We start from the raw sequence: 23,922 nt of genomic DNA on the forward strand, positions 1-23,922 counted from the left end.
CGCCTCCTACGCCCGCCGCATCTGCAGCAAGCGCGCACCGTGAACCTCCGGGTAGCAGCGCAGATCTCGGGCTGCGCCACAGCCGCGCCCGCAGAGCTATTTTTAGCCGCCGCAGCCTGCCCGGCCACCAGACTGGGTGGGCGGCACCCAAGAGCGCCCCGCCCATCGAGGCCCCGCCCACTCCGCGCCGGGAGCTGCGCGGGCCGGAGCACCCGGCCGGGATCCCAGAGCCCGCGCACTGCGCCGGCGGCAATGAAGATCTGGAGCTCGGAGCACGTGTTCGGGTGAGGCCTGGCTGAAGGCCGCAGTGGGGCCGCCCGGACGCCGGCTCCTGCTCCCGAGCCCGGCTGGAGCGGTCCGGGAAAGGCCGGACCTCACAGCGGGCCTCGCGGAGTCCCCAGCCCTGCGCCGGCCGTTCCCAGACCGCGACCTCGGCGTCCCGGAGAGGGGCACGCCCTTCCCCGGGACCGCGGTCTGGGCGAGGCGCTGCGCCCGGTCCGGCCTCTCCCCCGGCGTGCGCAGGGGCTTGGCTGCAGGCAGAGAGGCCCCGCTGGTGGTCCACGACCAGGGCGGGGGCAGCCGGAGCGGGGCGGCCGGAGCGGGGACGGCGGGGGCTGGGGCGGCCGGAGGCGGGGGAGGGGGCGGGGGCCTGGGGCTCGCTGCTCTCCTTTGGGTCGGGAGCCGGGCAGGGGAGAGGCCTGCAAGCTGGCGCCTTTGCTGAGATTGTCATAAATCTTCTGCGCGTTTCAGTGAGGGCCCACGGCGGGTTGTGAGCTCTGGAGAAAGCTGAAGGGAAAGAAGGCATTTGGGGGGCCCTGGCCCTGAACTCACTTTTAGGCACGGAAGGCCTCCAAGCCAGCGTGGAAAACCCCGAACTTTAAAAGTGCCCCCCCGGCACACGGATGGAAGTAGAGGTCATTATCTTAAGTGAAGCCAGGCCCAGAAAGACAAGTATCGTGTGTTCTCACTCCTAAGTGGGTGCTTAAGAATATGTTCACATGGATGTAGAGAGTGAACATCAGACGATGGAGACTCTGAAGGGTGAGCGGGTGGGAACAGGGAGGATAATGAGAAATTGGTTAATGGGTGCAAGGCACCTTCCCGGCTAATGCATACCCTAGGAGCGCTGACTTGATTACTACGAAATCTATGCATGTAACGAAATTGCACGTATACTCCATAAAATTGTGCAAATAAAAAGAAAAAAAAAGTGCCCTCCTAACCTAAGTGGTATCTTAAGTCAGTGATCTATGACACACTGAAATTATTCTTTAATATTTATTTACAGCAATAAAGATTTTTAAATTATCTGATCTCACTTAAGCATTAAGCATTTTATTTTTTGGGGAAAGAAAGTACTGCGTGGAAGGAAATTGTCATCCTTTGACTATTTTTTTATTTTTTTGAGACAGTCTCGCTCTGTCACCCAGGCTGGAGGGTTTTTTTTTTTTTTGGAAACAAGAGTCTTGCTCTGTAACCCAGGCTGGAGTGCAGTGGCGCGATCTTGGCTCACTGTAACCTCCCCATCTCGGGTTCAAGTGATTTTCCTTCCTCAGACTCCTAAGTAGCAGGGACTACAGGCATGGGCCATTACGCCTGGCTAATTTTTGTATTTTTAGTAGAGATGGGGTTTTGCCATGTTGGCCAGGCTGGTCTCGAACTCCTGACCTCAGGTGATCCACCCACCCCGGCCTCCCAAAGTGCTGGGATTATAGGTGTGAGCCACTGTGCCTGGCCTGACTTTAAACATGTAAAATTATTATAAAAATATATCAAGTGGTTTCAAAACCTCTGAAATTATTTTTCATGAAGTCTTTAGACTTGATGGGATCTACTTTTTTGTATGGCCTGTAGTGTTTCTCAAGTAGGGTTCCTTCAGCAACAAGGATGGGGCATCACTGAGCCGTCTGGATGCCGTGGACACTTAAGTCGTTGCATACCAGGGGTGCCCAAGCGGTTGGGGCTCAGTTTTCTCATGGAATGGCTGGGGTCTGCCCTAGAGGTTTGTTAACTGTCTGTGGACAAGCACAAATGAATAGCCAGCTGTGAAAAATCACAGTTGATGCTTTTGAAAATTGTTGCAGCTGCTAACTCCCATTTATTTTTTAAGGTTTACTGAAGTACACTTTACATACCATAAAATTATACACATTTTAAGTGTATAATTCATTAAGTTTGACTAAGTGAGACCATCACACAGTCCTGTCTTGGAACACTTCCATCCTCCTACAGAGGTGCCCCATGGGCATTAGCTTCCCATTTTACCCCATTTTCACCCCTGCCCCAGGCAACCAGGAATCTCTTTTCTGTTTTATGAATTTGCCTTGTTGGGACGTTGCATGTAAATGTCATCCTGCAATATGGGGTGTTTTATGTCTGGCTGCTTTCATTTCCCATGATCTTGAGGCTCACCATGTGGTAGAGTGTCAGTATTTCATTTCTCCCATCATTCATTTTGTATTCCTGGCACCCCGCCAGGGCCTGGTGCTTAGCAGGTACTCAGAAGGGGTGAGGAATCTCACACGGAGATCAGATGCCCTTCCAGGACGGGGGCAGCTATCCACCAAAGGAATCCTGGTCATCCCTGGAGCTGCTGTGGACTAGGTGCTAATTCTCTGCCATAGACTTTTGAACTTAAAAGCAAAGGGCTGTAATGAAGCCTGACAAATGTGGAATGTGGCTGGCTGTGGATGCTGTCATTGGCCTGTGGCTGGACGGGTTATGAATGATGTGGTACCATGAGGTGGCATAGCATCCAAATGACAGTACAAATTGGAAGTCTGGCTTCCTGGCTGGACTTACTGTGTAGCTTTCCCCTTGTTTCATCCATTGAAATCCCTGATTTTTTTTCCTTTGAGGATTATAGACCTTTCTTTTTCTTTCTATATTTAAAAAAAAATGTTTGTTTTACTGTTAGGTGAACATTTGATTGGAAATTAATAAATTTCCTTTTTTTTTTCCCTTTTTTTTTTTGAGGCAGAATCTTGCCCTGTCACCCAGACTGGAATGCAGTGATACGATCTTGGCTCACCGCAACCTCTGCCTCTCGGGTTCAAGCTATTCTTGTGCTTCAGCTTCCCAAGTAGCTGGGACCACAGGCGGGTGCCGCCACGCCGGGTGAATTTTTTGTATTTTTAGTAGAAACGGGGTTTCACCATATTGGCCAGCCTAGTCTTGAACTCCTGACCTCAAGTGATCCACCCACCTTGGCCTCCTGAAGTGCTGGGATTACAGTACTTTTGAAATGAAGACATAATTAGGCACACTTTTGATCTTACCAAGTTTTCTTCCTGTGTCCACGTGGAGAAGAAACTCTGCAGGCCCTGAGATCACTCACAGCAGACAGCAGTGTAAATACCCGGACAAAAGCAGCCTGGGGAAAGCCCATGGATTAACATGTGTGTTACCTAGACAGGGGAGAAAGTAGTTTAAATATAATTAAAAACATACGACCAAAGTATAGAAAGGGACATTTAAACATGAACAGGGTTTAAAATGTCTTCCTCCCTTGCTGGGCGCGGTGGCTCACGCCTGTAATCCCAGCACTTTGTGAGGCCGAGGCGGGTCGATCACCTGAGGTCAAGAGTTTGAGACCAGCCTTAACATGGAGAAGCCTATAGGTCTCCCGAGTAGCTGGGATTACAAGCACCTGCTACCACGCCCAGCTAATTTTTATATTTTTAGTAGAGACAGGGTTTCACCATTTTGGCCAGGCTGGTCTCAAACTCCTGACCTCAAGTGATCCACCCACCTGGGCCTCCCAAAGTGTTGGGATTACAGGCGTGAGCCACCACGCCTAGCCCTATTGTTTTTCGAAAATCCATCCGTATGAGATGTCTGTAGATGCCTATGTAAATATATGTAGATATAGATTTTAATAGCTGTATGAATGTGCCACCATTTATTCTTTTTTTTATTGGAGGACATTAAGTTTTCCCCTTATTACAGATCGAACTGCAGTGACCAGCCCTGTGTCTATTTCCCACTCAATCAAGGGCCCACTTAGGCCCATGGATTTCAAGCTCTTCAGCCTCAGGACCTGTTGACTTAGCAAAACCCTAAACAGTTTTGCTTATGTGGGTTATATCTGTCAGGATTTACCATATTAGAAATTAAAAATGAGAAATTGAAAGAGTTAATTCATTAAATTTAACAATAATAAACCTATTATATTAACACAATGTTTCTGAATAAAAAACTATATTTCCAAAAATTAGTGAAAGGAGTGGTGCTGTTTCTTTTCTTTTTTTTTTTTTTTTGAGACGTAGTCTTACTCTGTTGCCCAGGCTGGAGTGCAGTGGCGCGATCTCAGCTCACTGCAAGCTCTGCCTCCTGGGTTTACGCCATTCTCCTGCCTCAGCCTCCTGAGTAGCTGGGACTACAGGCGCCTGCCATCATGCCTGGCTCATTTTTTGTATTTTTTAGTAGAGACAGGGTTTCACCGTGTGAGCCAGGATGGTCTTCATCTCCTGACCTCGTGATCCGCCCATCTCGGCCTCCCAAAGTGCTGGGATTACAGGCTTGAGCCACTGCGCCCGGCCCATTTTTTGTATTTTTTAGTAGAGACAGGGTTTCACCGTGTTAACCAGGATGGTCTCGATCTCCTGACCTCGTGATCCACCCACTTCGGCCTCCCAAAGTGCTGGGATTACAGGCATGAGCCACCGTGCCTGGCCGCTGTTTCTGTTTTTACTAATATCTACAGTATCTGGCTTAATCGGAGATAACTTGATTCTCATATCTGCTTTTGCAGTCTGTGTTTGGCAATACATAGTTTTGGTTGAAGTGTATGGATAAACCCCAGCCTCACACAAATACGCAGCTGGAAAAGGTGGGCGTATCTTGGTAGTCTTTTTAAGTAATTATGACTATTCTTTCCTGCTATGACAAAACAAACAGTAGCTTGTTAACACTTAGTTGGAACACAACACCTGAAACTATAATGAATAGAGTATTGAGCTCTGAGGCCTAGGTGGGGGGATCGCTTAAGCTCAGGAGTTTGAGACCAGACTGGGCAACATAGTAGGCCCTGCCTCTACAAAAAATACATACAAAAATTAGCCAGGTGTGGTGGCTTGTGCCTGTAGTCCCAGCTGTTCAGGAGGCTGAGGCAGGAGGATTGCTTGACCCCAGGAGTTTGAGACTGCAGTGACAGACCATACCATCTCTTAAAACAACAACCACAACAACAAACCCATTGGCCTGTCCTGTATATAAATGAATCTTTTTTTTTTTTTTTTTTTTTTTGAGACGGAGTCTCACGCTGTTGCCCAGGCTGGAGTGCAGTGGCGCGATCTCGGCTCACTGCAAGCTCCGCCTCCTGGGTTCACGCCATTCTCCTGCCTCAGCCTCCTGAGTAGCTGGGACTACAGGCGCCCGCCACCGCGCCTGGCTAATTTTTTTTTTTTGTATTTTTAGTAGAGACGGGGTTTCACTGTGGTCTCGATCTCCTGACCTTGTGATCCGCCCGCCTCGGCCTCCCAAAGTGCTGGGATTACAGGCTTGAGCCACCGCGCCTGGCCGAATCTTTAACCCAAGTATGACTTGGAATCGTTTGGAATATAGGCCTCCACTGAGCGTGTAGCATGGGGCAGTCATCCAGCTCCTGGTAGCAGATAGAAGTTTTCTGAAATTTCAATTATCACTTTATTTATTTTTTTCTAGACAGAGTCTCACTCTGTCACCCAGGCTGGAGTGCAGTGGCATGATCTCAGTTCACGGCAACTTCTGCCTCCCAGATTCAAGCAGTTCACCTGCCTCAGCTTCCCAAATAGCTGGGATTACAGGCGCCTCCCACCACGGCCTGCTAATTTTTGTACTTTTAGTAGAGAAGGGGTTTTGCCATGTTGGCCAGGCTGGTCTCGAACTCCTAACCTCAGGCGATCCACCTGCCTTGGCCTCCCAAAGTGCTGGGATTACAGGCGTGAGCCACCGTGCCTGGCCAAATTATCACTTTAAAGCTCAAATTTTATCTTTGGCAGCAAATGCTATCAGTTGTCTTCCTTGAAGCACAGCCTTACTTTGTTAACATTCAAGAGATCATCTGCCAGATCCCCAAGTCTGAATAAGCAAAGTTTATCTGTTTATTCTTCTTTCTGTTGATTGCTCTTTCAAGAACAAGAGGCAGGCAGTGAGTGGAAAGCAGCAGAGAGACAGGGGCTGTCACTCACAGTGAGCAGGTGCTGGAGCCCCCAGACCCCCCCATAGTCGAGGGACTTGGGCCGCAGCAGCAGAGGTGCTTCTGGTGCACTTCTGTTCCCTCACACAGATTATCAAAGAGAAGAGTACTCAGGGGTCAAGCAGTCATAAAATTAATCACTTGGCCATGTAATGACAGATGTCCCTAAGAGAAACTGGCATTGTTTCCTGAGTGCACAGCAGTGAGGACTGCAGCGGCCACATGCGGTCTGGAGCCCTGCCTCGCTGCTGGGAAGACACTGGCTCTGTGCCTTCATTGCTTTTGCAGAATCAGTACAAATGTCAATACAGCAACAAAGGCCAGTTATTGGCTGGACGCGGGGGCTCATGCCTGTAATCCCAGCACGTTGGGAGGCCGCGGTGGGTGGATCACCCGAGGTCAGGAGTTTGAGACCAGCCTAGTCAACATGATGAAACCCCATCTCTACTAAAAATACAAAAATTAGTTGGGTATGGTGGCTCATGCCTGTAGTCCCAGCTATTCGGGAAGGTGAAGCACAAGAATTGTTTGAACCCGGGAGGTGGAGGTTGCAGTGAGTCAAGATCACACCCACTGCACTTCAGTCTGGGCAACAGAGTGAGACTCGGTCCTCCCCGCCCCGCCACCACCATCACCAAAAAAGGCCAGTCATGTCTCAGTAGCACTGTGACAACAGTTGTGGCCGGAAAAGGTCTTGGAGCCCCCAGGGTGTTGGCCCACACGCTAGGGAGCAGCTGATGGAGGCCTTGGGTCACTTGGTGGTGGGGTGTAGCAGGCTCTTCATCTTGTTTTTGGCTGCCTACATCTTTTTTCTTCCTTTTTTTTAGAGATGGTCTTGCTCTGTTGCCTAGGCTGGAGTGCAGTAGCGCAATCATGACTTACTGCAGCCTCAAACTCTTTGGCTTAAGTGATCCTCCCATCTCAGGCTCTGGAGTAGCTGGGACTACAGTTGTGTGCCACCATTTGGTGGTTTTTGCCACCAAAAAATACCTTTGGTATTTTTTGTTGACATAGGGATCTTCCTCTGTTGCGCAGGCTGGTCTTGAACTCCTGGTCTCAAGTGAACTTCCTGCCTTGGCCTCCCAAAATGCTGGGGTTACAGGCATAAGCCAACACACCTGGCCTGCCTAAATCTTTTATTTTTGTTTTTGTTTTGAGACAGGGTCTCACTCTGTCGCCTAGGCTGGAGTGCAGTGGTGTGATCTTGGCTCACGGCAACCTCTGTCTCCCAGGGTCAAGCGATTCTCCTGCCTCGGGCTCCTAAGTAGCTGGGACTATAGGCGTGCGCCATCACGCTCAGCTAATTTTTGTATTTTTAGTAGAGATGGGGTTTTACCATGTTGGCCAGACTGTTCTAGAACTCCTGTCTTCAAGTGATCCGCCTGCCTCGGCTTCCCAAAGTGCTGGGATTACAGATGTGAGCCACCGTGCCTGGCCTTAAATCTTTTTAAGACAATTTTTTACTATGGAAATTTCAGAACTATGCAAACATGGAGGAACTAGAATACTGACAGCCGGTGCCACCCCCAGGTTAACAGTTACCCTCAGGCAGCCAGTCCAGGGTCTTCTGTGTCCCCAGCCACTGCCCCTTCCCCTGAGTTATTTTAGGCAAATCCCAGACATCTTGTGATTTCCTCCTCCTTCATCTTCCCGACCCTGTTGGTGCTTAGAGAGTCCTTTGTTATTCCTTTCCAGTCCCCAGCGCGGAAACCAGCTTCCCTTAGCCCGAAGGCAGACCCACCACACATGTGGCGTGGGTGTCGGAGTGTTTAGGACTCCTGTGTATGGGGAACCATCCATGCTGGGTGGCAGCACAGGCCTCTTGCCCCTGGGGGACCGGATTCCCCAGAGGTCTCCCTGACAGCAGCAGAGGAGGCTTCTGCCGCCTGGTTGGGGATCCCTGAGTAGGCAGTTCTCTGCTCCTCTTGAAAATAAACTTCAGCACATTCCTCTTCTGCCTAAACCAGGCAGCTGAGAGCCCTGACTGATTTCAGCAGGGGCGGGGTGTCCATTTTCAGCTTCTGGGTAAACTGTTCCCATTAGTGCCTGTGCCAGTTTGTGTCCACCAGCAGCACTTCTGTTTTCCTATTTCCTATACCCTTTCCAGTACTCAGCATTGCCAGACTTGTCTATTTTTGCCCATTGAAAGCGTGTCAGGCTATTTTTGTTCTGTTTTTTGTTGTTGTTGTTGTTGTTGTTTTAGACAGGGATTTGCTCTGTCACCCAGGCTGGAGTGCAGTGGTGCAGTCATGGCTTATTGCAGCCTTGACCTCCGGTCTCAGGTGATCCTCCTGCCTCAGCCTCCCAAATAACTAGTAGCACAGGGGCGTGCCACCATGCCTGGTTAATGTTTTATTTTTTGTGGCGATGAGGGGGTCTTACTATATTGCCCAGGCTGGGCTTGAACTCCTGGCATCAAGCAATCTTCCTGCCTCAGCCTCCCCAAGTACTGGGATTTACAGGTATGAGCCACCGTGCCCAGACAAGGCTATTTTCTTTAGCCAAGGTGTGTGCTGTTGACTTGCTGTGCTTAGACTTTATCATTTTAGAGATGTTGAGATATTATGTTTATCATTTTCCTCCATTGTTCTGTTGATATATGTACTAACTTGTGTGGTCATCTGGCTGTAATTAGTAAAATTATTTATTATGTGCATATTTTAAGCAGATTGTATTTAGTTTAAATCATCAGCCAGAAAGATGCAAGTTTTTTTTTTTTTTTTTTTTTTTTTTTTTTGAGTTGGAGCCTTGCTTTGTCGCTCAGACTGGGGTGCAGTGGGGCGGTCTCGGTTCACTGCAACCTCCACCTCCCGGGTTCAAGCAATTCTCCTGCCTCAGCCTCCCAAGTAGCTGGGATTACAGGCACCCGCCACCATGCCTGGCTAATTTTTGTATTTTTCTTAGAGATGGGGTTTCCCCATGTTGGCCAGGCTGGTCTTGAACTCCTAACCTCAAGTCATCTGCCCGCCTCGGCCTCCCACAGTGCTGGGATTACAGGCATGAGCCACTGCACCCAGCCCTAAGATGCAAGAATTTTATATGAAAGAAGCATTATTTGAGATAAGCTTAATGCAAAAATCTCTCAATGTTTAGATTATTTTGAGCTTAATGTTAGAAGGCATAGCCTATTCTGCTTAAAGTAATGATTTCTATGGGAACAAGTCTAAGGAACTTAACTGAGAAGCCTTCAGATTATTCATTGAGGAGGCTCTCCTGGGAGACTGGGACCCTTTCTGCGTCTCATGTATCTCTAGATTCTCTTTCCTTACATAGATCTGGGGGTCTACCATGTCCCTGACAGTTCTTGCCTAAACCTTAGAGAGACAAAAGGGCTCTGCTCCGACTGAATTCCTAGAGTGATCAGGACCACCCAGTCTTGGCTTCTTCACCCCTTTCTTCTCTTTATGTTGCCAGTGGAATGTGTCAAATTAGTGACACAATTGCATGGTTTGAAAAACTGAACATAAGTGTTCTGTTGTTGAGAGAGGATTCCAGGCCAGGCCCTGACAATTTAGAGGCCACCCAATGTAATAGAAAGAACAGGTTAGGGAGCTGCAAGCCCTGGTTCTCATCTGGTCCCTGCTGCTGACTTTCACCTAGGACAAGAGTTTGATGACGGATGAGGGTAAAGTAAATTAATGATCACTCAGTTATATTAAAAAATGACCTCAAATATGGAACAAAAAACTTCAGTATCCTCATCATCTTTCATATTTTATTTGGAGATTTCATTTCTAGAACTTTCTCCTAAGGAAGAATTAGATATGTTGAAGGACTAATGTACATAAATGTTCTCTACTGTTATAATTTATCGTGTAAAAGTGGAAGCAATCGACATAACATAACGCACCATAGAGGACTGGTGAAATACACATAGCCACAAGATGACCTAGCATACAGCCGTTTATAATCCTATTTCTGAAAATGGCTTCAAGATACAGGAAAATGTTTATCAGCAGTTATAAAAAGTGGATGGTAGGGTGGACGCGGTGACTCACGCCTGTAATCCCAGCACTTTGGGAGGCCAAGGCAGGCGGATCACAAGGTCAGAAGATTGAGACCATCCTGGCTAACATGGTGAAACCCCGTCTCTACTAAAAGTACAAAAAATTAGCCGGGTTTGGTGACAGGCACCTGTAGTCCCAGCTACTTGGGAGGCTGAGGCAGGAGAATGGGGTGAACCCCGGAGGCAGAGCTTGCAGTGAGCCGAGATTGCGCCACTGCACTCCAGCCTGGGCGATAGAGCGAAGATATGTGTGCATGTGCATGTATGTGTGTCTGCATGCATATGTGCACACATGTGTGAATGTGATGGTACATATGTGTGTGCACACATCCGGGCTTGCCTCTGGGCTGTGTCTACACATATGCTGGACAGACCTCTCTGGGCACCTCTGAAGAAATAATGATCTTGTCAGAGAATGTTTGTCCTTGCAGGAGGCTCAGAGGCTTCCTGGGAGAGAGCAAGCCCTGAAGAAAGGACGGATTAGGACAATTAGGGCAATGAAGTGACTTGCTAGCAACCCCTCAGCAGTCTGGGGGAAGGTCCATGCTGAACAGGTGTGGTGGCTCCTCTCTTGGCACCCATCAGACGTGTATCTGACCCCTGCAGGTTTCAGGCCTAAACAAGTGCAGAGCTCTGGAAAGCAATGGGTAACTTGCAATCACTCTGATGGCAGGAAATAAAACAAGGGGAGGCTGAGTGTGGTAGCTCATGCCTGTAATTCCAGCACTTTGGGAGGCCAAGGCAGGAGGAGTGCTTGAGGCCTTGAGTTCAACACCAACCTGGCAACATAATGAGACCTAAAAAATTATTTTAAATAAAAAGTTGGGCCGGGCGCAGTGGCTCACGCCTGTAATCCTAGCACTTTGGGAGGCTGAGGTGGGCGGATCACGAGGTCAGCAGTTTGAGACAAGCCTGGCCAACATAGTGAAATCCTGTCTCTACCAAAAATACAAAAAAATTAGCTGGGTGTCGTGGTGGGCACCTGTAGTCCCAGCTACTAGAGAGGCTGAGGCAGGAGAACCGCTTGTACCCGGGAGGCGGAGGTTGCAGTGAGCCGAGAGAGTGCCATTGCACTCCAGCCTGGGTGACAGAGCAAGACTCTGTCTCAAAAAAAAAAAAGGTTGGCCAGGCGTGGTGGCTTATGCCTGTAATCACAGCACTTTGGGCGTCAGAGGCAGGCGGATCACTTGAGGTCAGGAGTTCCAGACCAGCCTGGCCAACATGGGGAAATCTGCCTCTACTAAAAATACAGGCCGGGCGCTCACGCCTGTAATCCCAGCACTTTGGGAGGCCGAGACGGGCGGATCACTAGGTCAGGAGATCGAGACCATCCTGGCTAACACGGTGAAACCCCGTCTCTACTAAAAAATACAAAAAACTAGCCGGGCGAGGGGGCGGCGCCTGTAGTCCCAGCTACTTGGGAGGCTGAGGCAGGAGAATGGCGGGAACCCGGGAGGCGGAGCTTGCAGTGAGCCGAGATCGCGCCACTGCACTCCAGCCTGGGCGACAGAGCCAGACTCCGTCTCAAAAAAAAAAAAAAAATACAAAAATTAGTCAGGTGTGGTAGCGGGCGCCTGTAATCCCAGCTACTAGGGAGGCTGAGGCAGAAGAATCACTTGAACCCGGGAGGCGGAGGTTGCAGTGAGTCCAGATCATGCCACTGCATTCCAGCCTGGGCGATAGCGCAAGACTCCGTCTCAAAAAAAAAAAAAAAAAAAAAGATTAAAAAAGTTATTCAGGTGTGGTGGCACACGCCTGTAGTCCTAGTCCCAGCTACTGGAGGTGGGGCAAGGGGAGGCTGAGGCAGGAGGTTCACTTGAGCCCGGGAGGTTGAGTCTGCAGCGACCCTGATGGCACCACTTCTCTCCTGCCCGCTGGGCGACCGGGTGAGACCCTGTCTCAGACAAACAAAAGCCAAGGGGCTGCCAGGTGCTGAGGTCTGCAGGTGCTGAGCCAGCGGTCGGGAAGGCTCGCGCGACTCCTCCGATTTGTCGGATGAGCCTTTCAGTAAAGTGAGGAGACTAGACGCAGGCCTGGCGGCCGCTTTTACCTCCCTCCCCCTTACCCTGCGCCCCTGCCCGGCCCGGGGCTTGCTCACCGCCGCCTGTGCTCTCCCCGCAGCCACCCGTGGGACACGGTCATCCAGGCGGCCATGCGCAAGTACCCGAACCCGATGAACCCGAGCGTGCTGGGCGTGGACGTGCTGCAGCGCCGCGTGGACGGCCGCGGCCGCCTGCACAGCCTGCGCCTGCTCAGCACCGAGTGGGGGCTGCCCGGCCTCGTGAGAGCGGTGAGCGGGGCGGGGGCTGCGGCTCCGAGCGCGCCGGAACCCCCCACTCCCGCCCCCGCCCTCCCCCGCGTCCCTCCTCCCCTCGTGGGTCCGTCTGCTGCTCTGGCTGACATCGCGGTGGGAGGGCGGCGGGGGCCTTTCCCGAGATCAGGGGGCTCGGAGTAGGGGGGCAGTGGCAGGGTTTTCTTTGAGATCGGGGGGGGGGCTTGGGGTACGGGGTCGGTGAGGGTGTCTTCTTCGAGATCGGGGGGCGTGGGGTGGGGGATCGGTAGGGGGGTCTTGAGATCAGGGGGTGGTGGGGGGGCTTCCTCAAGATCGGGGGGCGCGGGAGGCTTTGCCAGGCGCCTGGCGTCTGGCATCCCCATCTGCTCTCCCAAAGGGCCCGAGCGTGCTGGATTAGCACCGCCACACACCCCTCCCCTGGCTTAATCGCCTCTAAAGCCCAGCGTCCGCAGCAAGCCTCATCCTCGGGCACCGGGGTTAGGCTTCACCATGGTTCAGCCCCCCGCGGCCTCTTCCTCAGAGCCAGGGAGGTCACTGGAAATGCGAATCTAAGCACGGCTCACCCCAACCCGGCGCCCGGATCTCGCCTCCACCTGCGGTCCACACCCTGGCCTGGCCCAGGCCCCTCAGTCAGCCCCGCTCCTGCTGCAGGGTCTGCACCTGCCGCCCCCAGCCCAACACCTCCACCCCAGCACTATGGTGGCACCTTCCTCTTTGGGGCTCTGCCCAGACCCCACCCGGCAGAGGGGCCTCCCGGCTCCACTGCCCGCAGCCTGTTGTATTTTGCCGGAAGCATAGTGCTGCCGGACGCTCCACTCTGTTGGAATTCATTTCTTTGCTCAGTGGCTCACCTGCTGGACACAGGGGTTTTGTCTCTGTCCCTTGCTGCATCCCATGATACCATTTCTTGAATAGTGAACTAATTAGTAAATGCAGTGGTATTCGGTGGTGATATGAAACAGAATTTTTAGCGTTCCACTATGCTAGTTTTGCTTTGTTTTTTAGATTTTGGGAACCAGTAGGACTTTGACATACATCCAAGAACATTCTGTGGTGGATCCAGTGGAAAAGAAAATGGAACTTTGTTCCACCAATGTAAGCAATGGCCTCAGATGAGAAAGGGGCTCAGTATGTCTGGGTGGTGGCGCGTAAGGCCTTCGTTTAATTCTATTTCCAGCCCACCTTTGGCCTAGATGTTGATATTTTTCATAGAAAGGCTGAATTTATTTAGCAGTTTATCTTTTTATTCAAGTATAATAAGTATATAGAAAAATGCACATAATGATGAATTGTCACAAAGAACACACCTCTTAACTAGCAGGCAGGTCAAGCAACAGAATCTGACCAGGCCCTGAGACCCCTTGGGCACCCCCCACAGGATAACCGCTGTCTTGACAACCAGCAGACATTTCTGTTTTTTTAAAGATTGGGTCTTGCCCTGTCACCCACACTGGAGTGCGGTGGTGTGGTCAATAGCTCAATGCAGCCTCACACTCCTGGGTTCAAGTGATCCTCCCGCCTCAGCCTCCCAGATAGCTGGGACCACAGGCACGTGCCACCACCCCTGGCTACTTTTAAAAAAATTTTTTTGTAGAGATGGGATCTCGCTGTTGCCCAGGCTGGTCTGGAACTCCTGGTCTCAAGTGATGCCTCCCAACTTGCTTTTTTCTTTTCTTTTTTTTTTTTTTTTTGAGACAGAGTCTCTCTCACCTAGGCTGGAGTGCAGTGGATCTCAGCTCCCTGCAACCTCCACCTCATGGGTTCAAGCGATTCTCCTGTCTCACCCTCCCAAGTAGCTGGGACTACAGGTGTGCATCACTAACAGGCATTTTTTTTTTTTTTTTCCGAAACGGAGTCTCGCCCTGTCACCCAGGCTGGAGTGCAGTGAAGCGATCTCGGCTCACTGCAACCTCCGCCCCTGGTTTCAAGTGATTGTCCTGAGTAGCTGAGATTACAGCCGCATGCCACCACACCTGGCTAACTTTTGTATTTTTAGTAGAGATGGGGTTTCACCATGTTAGTCAGGCTGGTCTCGAACTCCTGACCTCGTGATCTGCCTCCCTTGGCCTCCCAGAGTGCTGGGATTATAGGTGTGAGCCACCGCTCCCTGCCCCAACAGGCATTTTTAAAGCTACTTCCCCACTTCATTCCTCTCTCACTTCTCTCAATTAAAAAAATGTATATTGGTCTAATGCAAATGCAAAGAACATGTTGGGGAATATGCATGGGCTAGGAAAATTATTTCATAAAATAATCCTTATTTTCAGCAAATATAGAAATGGGCTATGGTGGGTGAAGTCAGCCATGCCCTCATCTGGCCTCCTTTTCTGTCCCCAGTGCCACGGCTGGCTCTAGCCACCACTCATTTACTGGTTCTGCCAACAGTATCAAGTGCCTGCCAGGTACCCAGCACAGTGCTAGGGATGGGGAATGCAAGGATTAAAAGATATTCCCTCCTGACTGGCTCTGTCATCCCACGGTCGGCAGCTAAACAACCTGTGTAGGTGGCAGCGAGCAGGATCCCCCCTAAGTGGCTGTGTGAAGGTAGGTGACAGGGAGCCTGGCAGGACTTCTCCAGACACACTGGCAGTGGGTGCCCTTGAGCCTTAGAGAGCCACAAACAGATGGTGTTGGAGACTAAGAGGGGAAGGTGGTGTGGGAGGGAGGAGGCTGGAGAGGGGCAGGGACGAGACCACAGAAGAGGCAGAGGAGCTGGAGGTCGTTGTTGTGGTAAGAAGGCGCTGAGCGTTTGTTGCAGGAAGGTGAGGTAGCCGGGGTGTGTGTTGGGAAGAATACCTTGGCAGGCTTGTGAAGAGAGGGTGGGCTGGATGTTGGAACCTAAGCCAGGGAGACCAGTAGTCCGGGCAGGTAATTGTCCAGGTGAGAGGTAACAGAGGCCACCTGGTGTGAGACATGGCGAGTGAGGAACGGGAGGCTCATGGTGCAGCTCCACTCTCTGGTTAGGGCACCAGGCTGAATGGTGGCCCATCAGGGACAGGTGTGAGAAGAGAGAGGTAAGCTTGCTTTGCACATCCCGAGTATGCAGCCCCTGCACAGCAGGCCCTGGAGTGTCCAGCCTGAAGCTGAAGGTTTGGCCAGCAGCGCTGCAGTGAGGGAGGGGCGACCTGGGCCCAGGGGCAGGCAGGGCTGGTGGGCACAGTGGGTAGGAACAGGGCTGAGGAGCAGGTCATCCAGGCGGCCATATGCAAGTACCCGAACTGGCACCTGGGCAGCTCCCCATCTTCTCAGCATCTTGTGGGAGGCCCAGTGTTTGAAACAAAGTGGAGCTGCTCTGGGTCCCGCAGCTCCCCTGCCCCAACCCGAGGGCCTCAGGAGCTCCTATGAGCTTCTCAGGCGGCCGTGGGAGTAGCCCGCCAGGATGCTTGGTGCTGTCGGCCAGCCACACTCTGCCCAGCTGGGGGCACCTTCTGTAGAAGGCAGTGGGTGCATCCCTGTGTGCTGAGATGAGGCTCTGAGCCACCTGCAGGATGGAGCCTAGCTCCTTAGTGTACTACCTGGACCTCTGCCAGTGTCCCTGGTCCTGCTGGCTCCTTGTCCCAGGCTGCACAAAATCACAGGAGCCTCAGTTGGGGCCCCCTGGCTATTCCTCACAGCTTATGTATTCTGTTCTCTCTGCTCCCAAAATCAGTATTTACTTACAAAATTCCACCTTATGCTTTCAGAAAATTCAGTTGTATGTAAAAAGGAACAGTTTATGCTCCAGTGAAGTCTGATGGAAAGGAAACGGGGTTTGGAGCAAGCCATGTGCTTGCATCCTGAAGCCGTCGCTGGATGACCCGATGACTTGGGGATGCTATTTGCATTTTCTGAGTCTCACATTTCTCGTATAAAAAAGAAAAGAACAAACCTCAGAGAAGTAAGGTTTATGCAACACAGTGACTTGCATAAAATATTGCACATAAAATGACAACAGCTAATCAGAGTTTAATTTGTAATTGATATTATTAGATATTTCTGTAGCATGAAATGCCCATACACGTGAGACTCTTAATAACCTGGCACTCAGTAGGAGAGAGATTTCCTACTAACCATTTGCACTGGGACAGTGAGGCTGGGGGAGGGATTCAGTGAGAGATGACTGAAAAAAATGAGTGTCACTACAGAAAGGTTAATTTGCTTTTCACTGCTTAAACTTTTTAAAACATGGTCTTTTATCAGAAGTGGCGTTTGAAGAAGAGGGTGAATTGGGTTAAACAATGAAGCAATTCTAGGGCTCTGTTGTCCAGTGTGGCAGCCACCAGAAACATGGCTATTTAATTTTAAGCTATTTATGGCCAGCCCGGTGGCTCACGCCTGTAATCCCAGCACTTTGGGAGGCCGAGGCGGGCAGCTCACCTGACTTCTCTGAGGTCAGGAGTTTGAGACCAGCCTGGCCAACATGGCGAAACCCCATCTCTACTATAAATAGATCGCACCATTGCACTCCAGCCTGGACAACAAGAGTGAAACTCCATCTGAAAAAAAAAAAAAATTAAGCTAATTAGGATAAAATTAAATTAAAAATTCCATTCCTCAGTCACGTGAGCCACATTTCAGGGGTGCATTAGCTGCATGTGTTTGTGGCTACCACATCAGACAGCATGCATAGGACATTACTGTTACCACAGAAAATTGTTAGCGTGGCTCTAGAGCTGCAGTGTTTACATTGCTTTTGATAGAAAAGGTAGACTGCGGTGGCTCGCGCCTGTAATCCTAGCACTTTGGGAGGCCAAGGCGGGCGGATCACGATGTCAGGAGATCGAGACCATCCTGGCTAACACAGTGAAACCCCGTCTCTACTAAAAATACGGAAAAAAAAATCAGCCGGGTGTGGTGGCGGCGCCTGTAGTCCCAGCTACTCGGGAGGCTGAGGCAGGAGAATGGTGTGAACCCGGGAGGCAGAGCTTGCAGTGAGCCCAGATCGCGCCACTGCACTCCAGCCTGGGCGACAGAGTGACACTCCATCTCAAAAAAAAAAAAAAAAAAAAAAAAAGAAAGTATAAATATTCATAGGGAGTTAGTCTGTTTATAGGAAGTGGTACTGGAGGAGAAAAGAACCCTGCAATCTCCATGTGGATTCAGAGTCTGTCCCATCCAGTCATAGGAGACAGTGCTCCGTGGGCTGCCGTGGGTAGGTGAAAAGGTTTCTCTCACTTATATGAACACACAGGACTTTTTGTCCTTTTCTATAATACAACTTCTGATAGTTTTGGCAGCTTGACTGTACCTTGAAGGCCAGAGCCCTGCTCACGTGTGGAGTGGGACATGGGAAGAAGACAGATGACAGTTGCCAGAAGGAACAGCAAAGCCATGGTTTGCTAGGACTTAATGTGGTCGTATCTCCTATGCCTAAAAGTTTCTTCTGTTCTGACCCCACTAAGTGCTAATTTTGGGATGGAAGAGTATGGGCAGGCAGTTTTGGAAGAAATGCAAGAGAAATACAATCTAAACCTTTTTTTCTTTTTAAGATCACACTCACAAATTTGGTGTCAGTTAATGAGAGGTTGGTGTACACACCTCATCCAGAGAACCCAGAAATGTGAGTCATTTCCTGTGGGACTGACACATTGAATGCCAAGGGTAAGGGCAGGGCAGACCCTCGTCTCTCTCAGGGCTGGTCAGCCCCTTTTCTTCTTGCTCTTTTGCAGGACCGTGCTTACACAAGAAGCCATCATTACCGTGAAGGGGATTAGCCTCGGTAGTTATTTGGAAAGTTTAATGGCCAACACGATATCATCCAATGCAAAGAAGGTATGTACCTCAATCCTAGAAGTCCTGCATGTGCTCTAGTTGTTAAGTGCCAGATTAAGAAGATGATATTTTTAGTCTCATAAGTCTTCCTGGCTGGACATGTTGGCTCATGTCTGTAATCCTAGCACTTTGGGAGGCCAACGCAGGCGGACCGCTTGAGGCCAGGAATTCAAGACCAGCCTGACCAACATGCTGAAACCCCGTCTCTACTAAAAATACAAAAATTAGCTGGGCATGATGGCACACCTCTATAGTCCCAGCTACTCAGGAGTCTGAGACATGAGAATTGCTTGGAGCCATGAGGTGGAGGTTGCAGTGAGCTGAGCCACCACTGCACTCCAGTCTGGGTAACAGAATGAGACTCTGTCTAAAAAAAAAATAATAAATAAATAAGATCCAGAGTGCTGGGGCTCTCCATTTGTGCTGAGCTCATAATGCTACAGCATTTCAAAACTCGGGTCAGGAAAGGCTGACCCAGGTCTGAGGGAAGTGCATCTGTGAAAGCCAAGGGAGCCGTAAAGTTACTCTTCTCAGTAGAGAAAGTATGGGGTAAACCTGGAGCGTAAACCCAGCCAAGGCAACTAGCACTTCGAAGAGCCCAAATGTCATAAGCTCAGTTACCAAAGCAAACTAACCCACAACATCAGAGATACCAGGTGTTAACAGTGTCAGGTAGGCTATTCAGGACTTAAGAGTCGTTTCCTATTTGATGGGCATTACCTGGCTTTGGCTGAACCTGTCCAGCAGTGATGCTTCCGTGGGGCCTGCCGCCGCCTTCACAGCTCTTCTCTGGCAGGATTTGGCAGTGAGCTTTGTAGAGGTGAGAGGAGAAAGGATGGATCCCAGGAGGCCATCCATGGCACTCCCTTTGTGTCTAGGGCATTGGAATGGAGGCAGAGATCGTTCTAGAAGTCCAGGTTGCCCTCCTCTCCAGCAGAGTTGATGGAAAGAGCTTGAATGTTTGGGAGGAAGATGTTCCTCACATTTAAAGGATGCCACTTGCCAGAGCAGGGCCTTTGCTTTTCACCTGGGCCCACCTGACGAGCTCATGTCTTCCCTTTGTCTGTCCCCCGTGCCCCTCCCTCTTTCTCTTCCCCCCTTTTTGGGGGTCAGAAGTGAGTCTTCATTTCTGGGATCAGTGGGTGATTCCTAAGGCTGTACTTCCCTTTCCAATGTCCTTCCGTGCTTAACTCGCCAACCAGTGGAAAACCATTTATGGCTTGCGTTTAGTCTCATCACCAACAGAAGAGCCTGTCTATCTAATTTTGTGGACTCCAGATGTGAGAAGTAGAGATTTGAGCAGCTTAGCTCAGTTCAGAGGAGGCAGGGCCATGAAGGTCAAAGCGGGAGAGGTTTGTCCATGCTGGAGGAAGGAGCCCGGGTCTCATCCATCGTTTCCAGTGCTTGGTTTAGGGCAGAAGCCCTAAATGTTTGCCAAACAAAATATTATAAGAGGAAGGGAATATTCAGTGAGGCCGCAGCTACCTTAGATCTTTTATGTGAAAAACTTGGGGTAAACTCAGTGAGGACAAATTGGCTTTCCTTTATTTCACTTTATTAGGGGTTGTGTTGAAGGCTTAGGAGAGAATCACTGCTTCCCCTAGCCTGGTGGGGAGAGGTGTTGTGCCTGGAAACAGCGGAGCGGCCTGAGGGCAGGTGCAGGGGATGGGGTTGGGGGTGTGTGGAGGTGTCGCCCTGGGCTTTCCTGGCTTCCTGGGGCAGCCTCAGCACTGGGATTTGGGAGGTGAGGGACAGGACTTGCTGTACTGAGCTCAGCGGGGCGCTGGTTTGCTAACACAGCAGTGATGCTTAGGCACTGTTTTCCTTCCCCTTTCTGAGCTGGAGGAACTGCCTGCCTGTGTGAAGATCACTTGGAAAGGTCACTGCTGTGTCTCCTTGTAACTGCAGCGCTTCCCTTCTGCAGTTTAGCCCGTGGACTTGTCCCTTGCTGTCTGCAGCGCGAGGCGGGAGGGCCCACTCAGTGCTGAAATCTTTCTGTGTTGCAGGGGTGGGCGGCTATCGAGTGGATAATCGAACACTCTGAAAGCGCTGTGAGCTAAGGAGGCCTGCGCCCGTGCTTGTGATAAATGGTGGTGAGTACAGTATTCACTCACCTAGGGGGGCCTTGCAGCCCCTTGTGACCCGTGTGCATGGTGCACATGGCGAGGGGACGCCGGAAATATGCAGCTGCTGGTGGCTCTCCAGCCCAGAGCTCCTTAGTTTTCCACGGTGACACAGAATCACTGGGTTCATCTTTCTATTTCATTCCTTGCTTCGTGGCAGGATCTAGATTCCAAGGCCATTTCCTTTTAGCAGTGAAAGCCTTTTCTGGCATTTCCTTGAGCTTCACAAACATTGCTTGGCGTCCTGGGCCATCAGCGGCTGGACTTCTAATGGCCCTGCCCCGATGACCAGCGGCCACCAGGGCCTGCTCCCTCGGGAGGATGCGCCTCCCACCAGAGGCTGCGCTGCGCTGCTCTGGGCCGCTCGTCCCCATCTGTCCCCATCTGTCCCCTGTGTGTGTGGCTCCAGGGATCCTTAAGAACTTCGTGCTGATTTTGCTCGAGTCACTGAAGCCATGCTTTGCTCTCCTTGAACCCGAGCCAGGGGGCGGCCTTGGGCCTCGCCTCCTTCGTGGCCGTACCCTGGGTTCAGCGCCTGTAGGGCGCTCCCTTGCCTGGCGGCCTGTGTCTGTGTGGTGTGTGGTGTGTGCTGTGTGGTGAGTATATATGTGTGTGTGGTGAGTGCGGTATGTGGAGTGTGCATGGTATGTATATAAGTGTATGTGGTGTGGTGTGTGTATGCCGTGTGTGCGGTGTGCATGTGCTGTGTGTGGTGTGTTGTATTTGCTGTGTGTACTATGTGTGTTGTATGTATATATGTGGTGTGTGTGTGTGGTGTGTGTGTATGCTGTGTGTGATGTGCATAGGTGTGGGGTATGTGTGATGTGTATATATGTGTGTGTGGTATGTGGGGTGTGTGTGGTGTGAAGTGTGTGCTGTGTGTGATGTGTATATGTGTGGTGTGTGCTCTGTGTATGTGATGTGTATATGTGTGGTATGTGTCGTGTGTGCATGTTTGTATGATGTGCATATGTGTGATTTGTGTGTGCTGTTATGTGATGTGTATGTGTGGTGCATGTGCATGTGTGTATGCTGTGCATGTGTGTGATGTGTATTGTGTGCTGTGTGTGATGTGTGCATGTCTGTATGATGTGCATGTGTGTAATATGTGTGATGTGTATGTGTGTGGTGTGTGCATGTGTGTAAGATATGCATGTGTGTGATGTGTGTGTGTGGTGTGTCATGAGTGTGGTTTGTGTCTTGAGTGTGGTGTGTGGTGCACCCTCTGCCCCTCTGCGAGCTGACCCCGGTGTCTCCGCAGATGCTTCCCAGAAGAAAGGAAAGAAGCAGGTGAGGAGGTGAGGAGAGGACGAGCAAGGACCGGACGGAAGAGCGCGTCTGGCTGCGAGGGCGCGCAGGGCCGGGGAGGAGGATCGGGCTGGACTCATCGCGGGTCGCAGGTGACCCCGGGACTGGACGTCCCTCCCCTCATGAGCGTGCAACAGGGAGCAGCCCCAGCCAGCCCCGCCGCCGCCGTCTGCGTGGATGGAGGGCGCGAGGCCTTCGCCCATGTCCCTTAGGGGTGGCGCCCATCACCTTGCCTGCCATGGTGGCCCAGGCCCTTCTCTCCCTGCAGGTGGCCCGTGCCGCCCCCGCCCGCCCGCGATGTCCTCCACTCAGGCCTGTCCACAGACGCTGGGGGGTTGTGCCACCCTCCGGCCTTTCCCCCACCCTTGCCTTTGCCGCCCTCCGGCCTTTCCCCCACCCTTGCCTTTGCCGCCCTCCGGCCTTTCCCCCACCCCCGCCTTTGCAGCCCTCCGGCCTTTCCCCCACCCCCGCCTTTGCCGCCCTCCGGCCTTTCCCCCACCCCCGCCTTTGCCGCCCTCCGGCCTCTCCCCCACCCCCGCCTTTGCTGGCCTCGGGCGGGCTCTCACTGTGGGGCTCACGGGGCCTGGGGCCGTGGCTTTCTTCTTGGCGCCCAAATGCCTTTCCTCGAGTGGCTAAGCCTCTCCTGACGAGGCTCCTCACGCGGGGAGAGGGCTGGGGTCCAGGGGTCTCCGGGCCTTTTCTGCAGGCTGTGCCGGCCCCCTCCAGCCTGCCCCTGCCCTGGGGACATCCTGTGCCCAGGCTGGAGGCCCCGCCTCGCTGCTGGCCAGCCTCACCTGCTGGGGCTGGAGGCCTTGGATCCCTCACAGCATCCGAGGTTTGAGTTCCTGTTTTTCTCCTTGCAGGGACAACGCCAAAGTTCTTTTTCCCACCATGTTTAAATCAAAGTTGTTTAAAACAACATTAATTTAAAAATATATATAAAAGCAACCCATGCTTATGGTTAAAAAAGAAAGTACAGGAGTCTGGAGTCCGTTGGAGGGTAAAGGATTCCCGCGCTGCCAGTGGCTCTTTTTCGCAAAGACTGCCGGAAGTTTTCTGTGCTTATGAAAGTGTGTGTGTGGCCTTTCTCTTCCCTTCCTTTATTAAACACAGATAGGCTCATGCTGGATAAGCCGTTTCGTGTCTGTCTTTTTTCTGCGTTTAAGCAGCGTCATCTTGAGTGGAGCTGCCGGTGCGCGGTCCCTGTGCCGCCTTCCCCGGGACGCAGCGCCCTTGAGCGGCCCCTCTTGCTCCCGCAGCAGCTCTGTAATGTCCCAGTGGGAATGGTCTAGAACTTGTCAACCTGGTGGTTCTGCTCTAGACAGAAACAAGGAAACATGGGATCTGGAAACCGTCTCTGAAGCAGGGTTGGAGCGAAAGGGTCGCACACTGGCTGGGGCACGCAGAGGTCCCTGCATATTTTGGGGGTACGATCACATTTTTTAGGCGAAGACAGTTGTAAATGTCAGACTCCAGCCACTTCAAACCTTTGGTGACCAAAGTGGGGTAAAAACAAGCACCTGCGTGCGTTGTGGTTATTCTTATATATATATTATATATATGCACTATATATACATTTTAAGAAGTTTTTCTTGAGGTGGTCAGTTCTTAAACCGAGGAAGTAGTAGTAGTTGATTTTAATTAGTGTAAAGTTGTTCGTCTTCGTAACTTCTGTGTTGGCTGGAAATAGGTTCATTCTTTGTTTTGAAAAGGAGTCAAGCGCAGTGGTGAGAAGGGGAAGAGGAGACAGGCGGCTCCAGCCGCGACTGAACGGCAGCCAGAGGCCGCCCTGCCCCGCTGGCCAGAAATGGACTCAGGGCGCACGTGCAGCTCTGTCCGCGAAACGCGCATCTGCACGGAGGTGAGTGTGGTCTGATCAGGCAGCAGGGAGCTCGCTTGGGAAAACTGCGCAGGGCTTGGCCTCCGTGGCCCAGCGGTGTTTGTGGGGCGCCGCGCCCCGCACTGGGAAGAAACGCCCCCTCGGGCGGCCTTTTGCTCCCGTGAAGCCCGCAGGCCGCGGCCCTGAGGACACCCGGTGCCGCTCGTGCGCGGGGTCCGGGACTCCCGCCGGCAGGAATGGATGGCAGTGAACTCGCTGCCTCTCGGCCTCAGTCTTTTGTTTTTTTGAGACAGGGTTTCGCTGTGCGGCCTCCGCCTCCTGGGATCAGGTCGTCCTTCCGCTTCAGCCTCAAGAGTAGCTGAGACCACAGGCGCGCGCCGCCACACCTAATTTTTTTTTTTTTTTTTTGAGGCGGAGTCTCGC

At 51.5% G+C, this 23,922-nt stretch overlaps 1 protein-coding gene across 7 annotated transcripts; it reads left to right on the forward strand.

Annotated features, from left to right (window-relative positions):
• Positions 1-221: 221 nt before the first annotated feature.
• Positions 222-22,788, forward strand: PRELID3A (PRELI domain containing 3A). Of its 7 annotated transcripts, XR_013408420.1 has the most exons (9): positions 222-284; positions 2,479-2,604; positions 12,306-12,474; positions 13,483-13,572; positions 17,946-18,016; positions 18,126-18,228; positions 20,235-20,321; positions 21,613-22,035; positions 22,105-22,788. XR_013408420.1 is itself a non-coding variant. In XM_077975398.1 (8 exons), the coding sequence occupies exons 2-7, from the start codon at positions 2,534-2,536 to the stop codon at positions 20,286-20,288; spliced, it is 558 nt and encodes a 185-aa protein (XP_077831524.1). In that variant the 5' UTR covers positions 222-284; positions 2,479-2,533; the 3' UTR covers positions 20,289-20,321; positions 21,613-22,788. The 7 variants fall into 7 exon arrangements, 3 of the variants coding, with proteins under 3 accessions (XP_077831524.1, XP_028693772.1, XP_077831525.1); XR_013408422.1 differs by lacking the exon at positions 2,479-2,604; XR_013408423.1 differs by lacking the exon at positions 2,479-2,604 and having other exon boundaries at positions 21,613-21,996.
• The last annotated feature ends 1,134 nt before the right edge of the window (positions 22,789-23,922 follow it).

Source organism: Macaca mulatta, chromosome 18 (genome assembly GCF_049350105.2).
Source record: "Macaca mulatta isolate MMU2019108-1 chromosome 18, T2T-MMU8v2.0, whole genome shotgun sequence".
Taxonomy (NCBI): domain Eukaryota; kingdom Metazoa; phylum Chordata; class Mammalia; order Primates; family Cercopithecidae; genus Macaca; species Macaca mulatta.

Coding starts and splice junctions, on each gene's coding strand:
- PRELID3A (XM_077975398.1), top strand. CDS start 2,534: ATGCCCTTCCAGGACGGGGGCAGCTATCCACCAAAGGAATCCTGGTCA. Junction 12,475..13,482: donor TGCCCGGCCTCGTGAGAGCG/GTGAGCGGGGCG, acceptor TTTGTTTTTTAG/ATTTTGGGAACCAGTAGGAC. Junction 13,573..17,945: donor TGGAACTTTGTTCCACCAAT/GTAAGCAATGGC, acceptor TTTCTTTTTAAG/ATCACACTCACAAATTTGGT.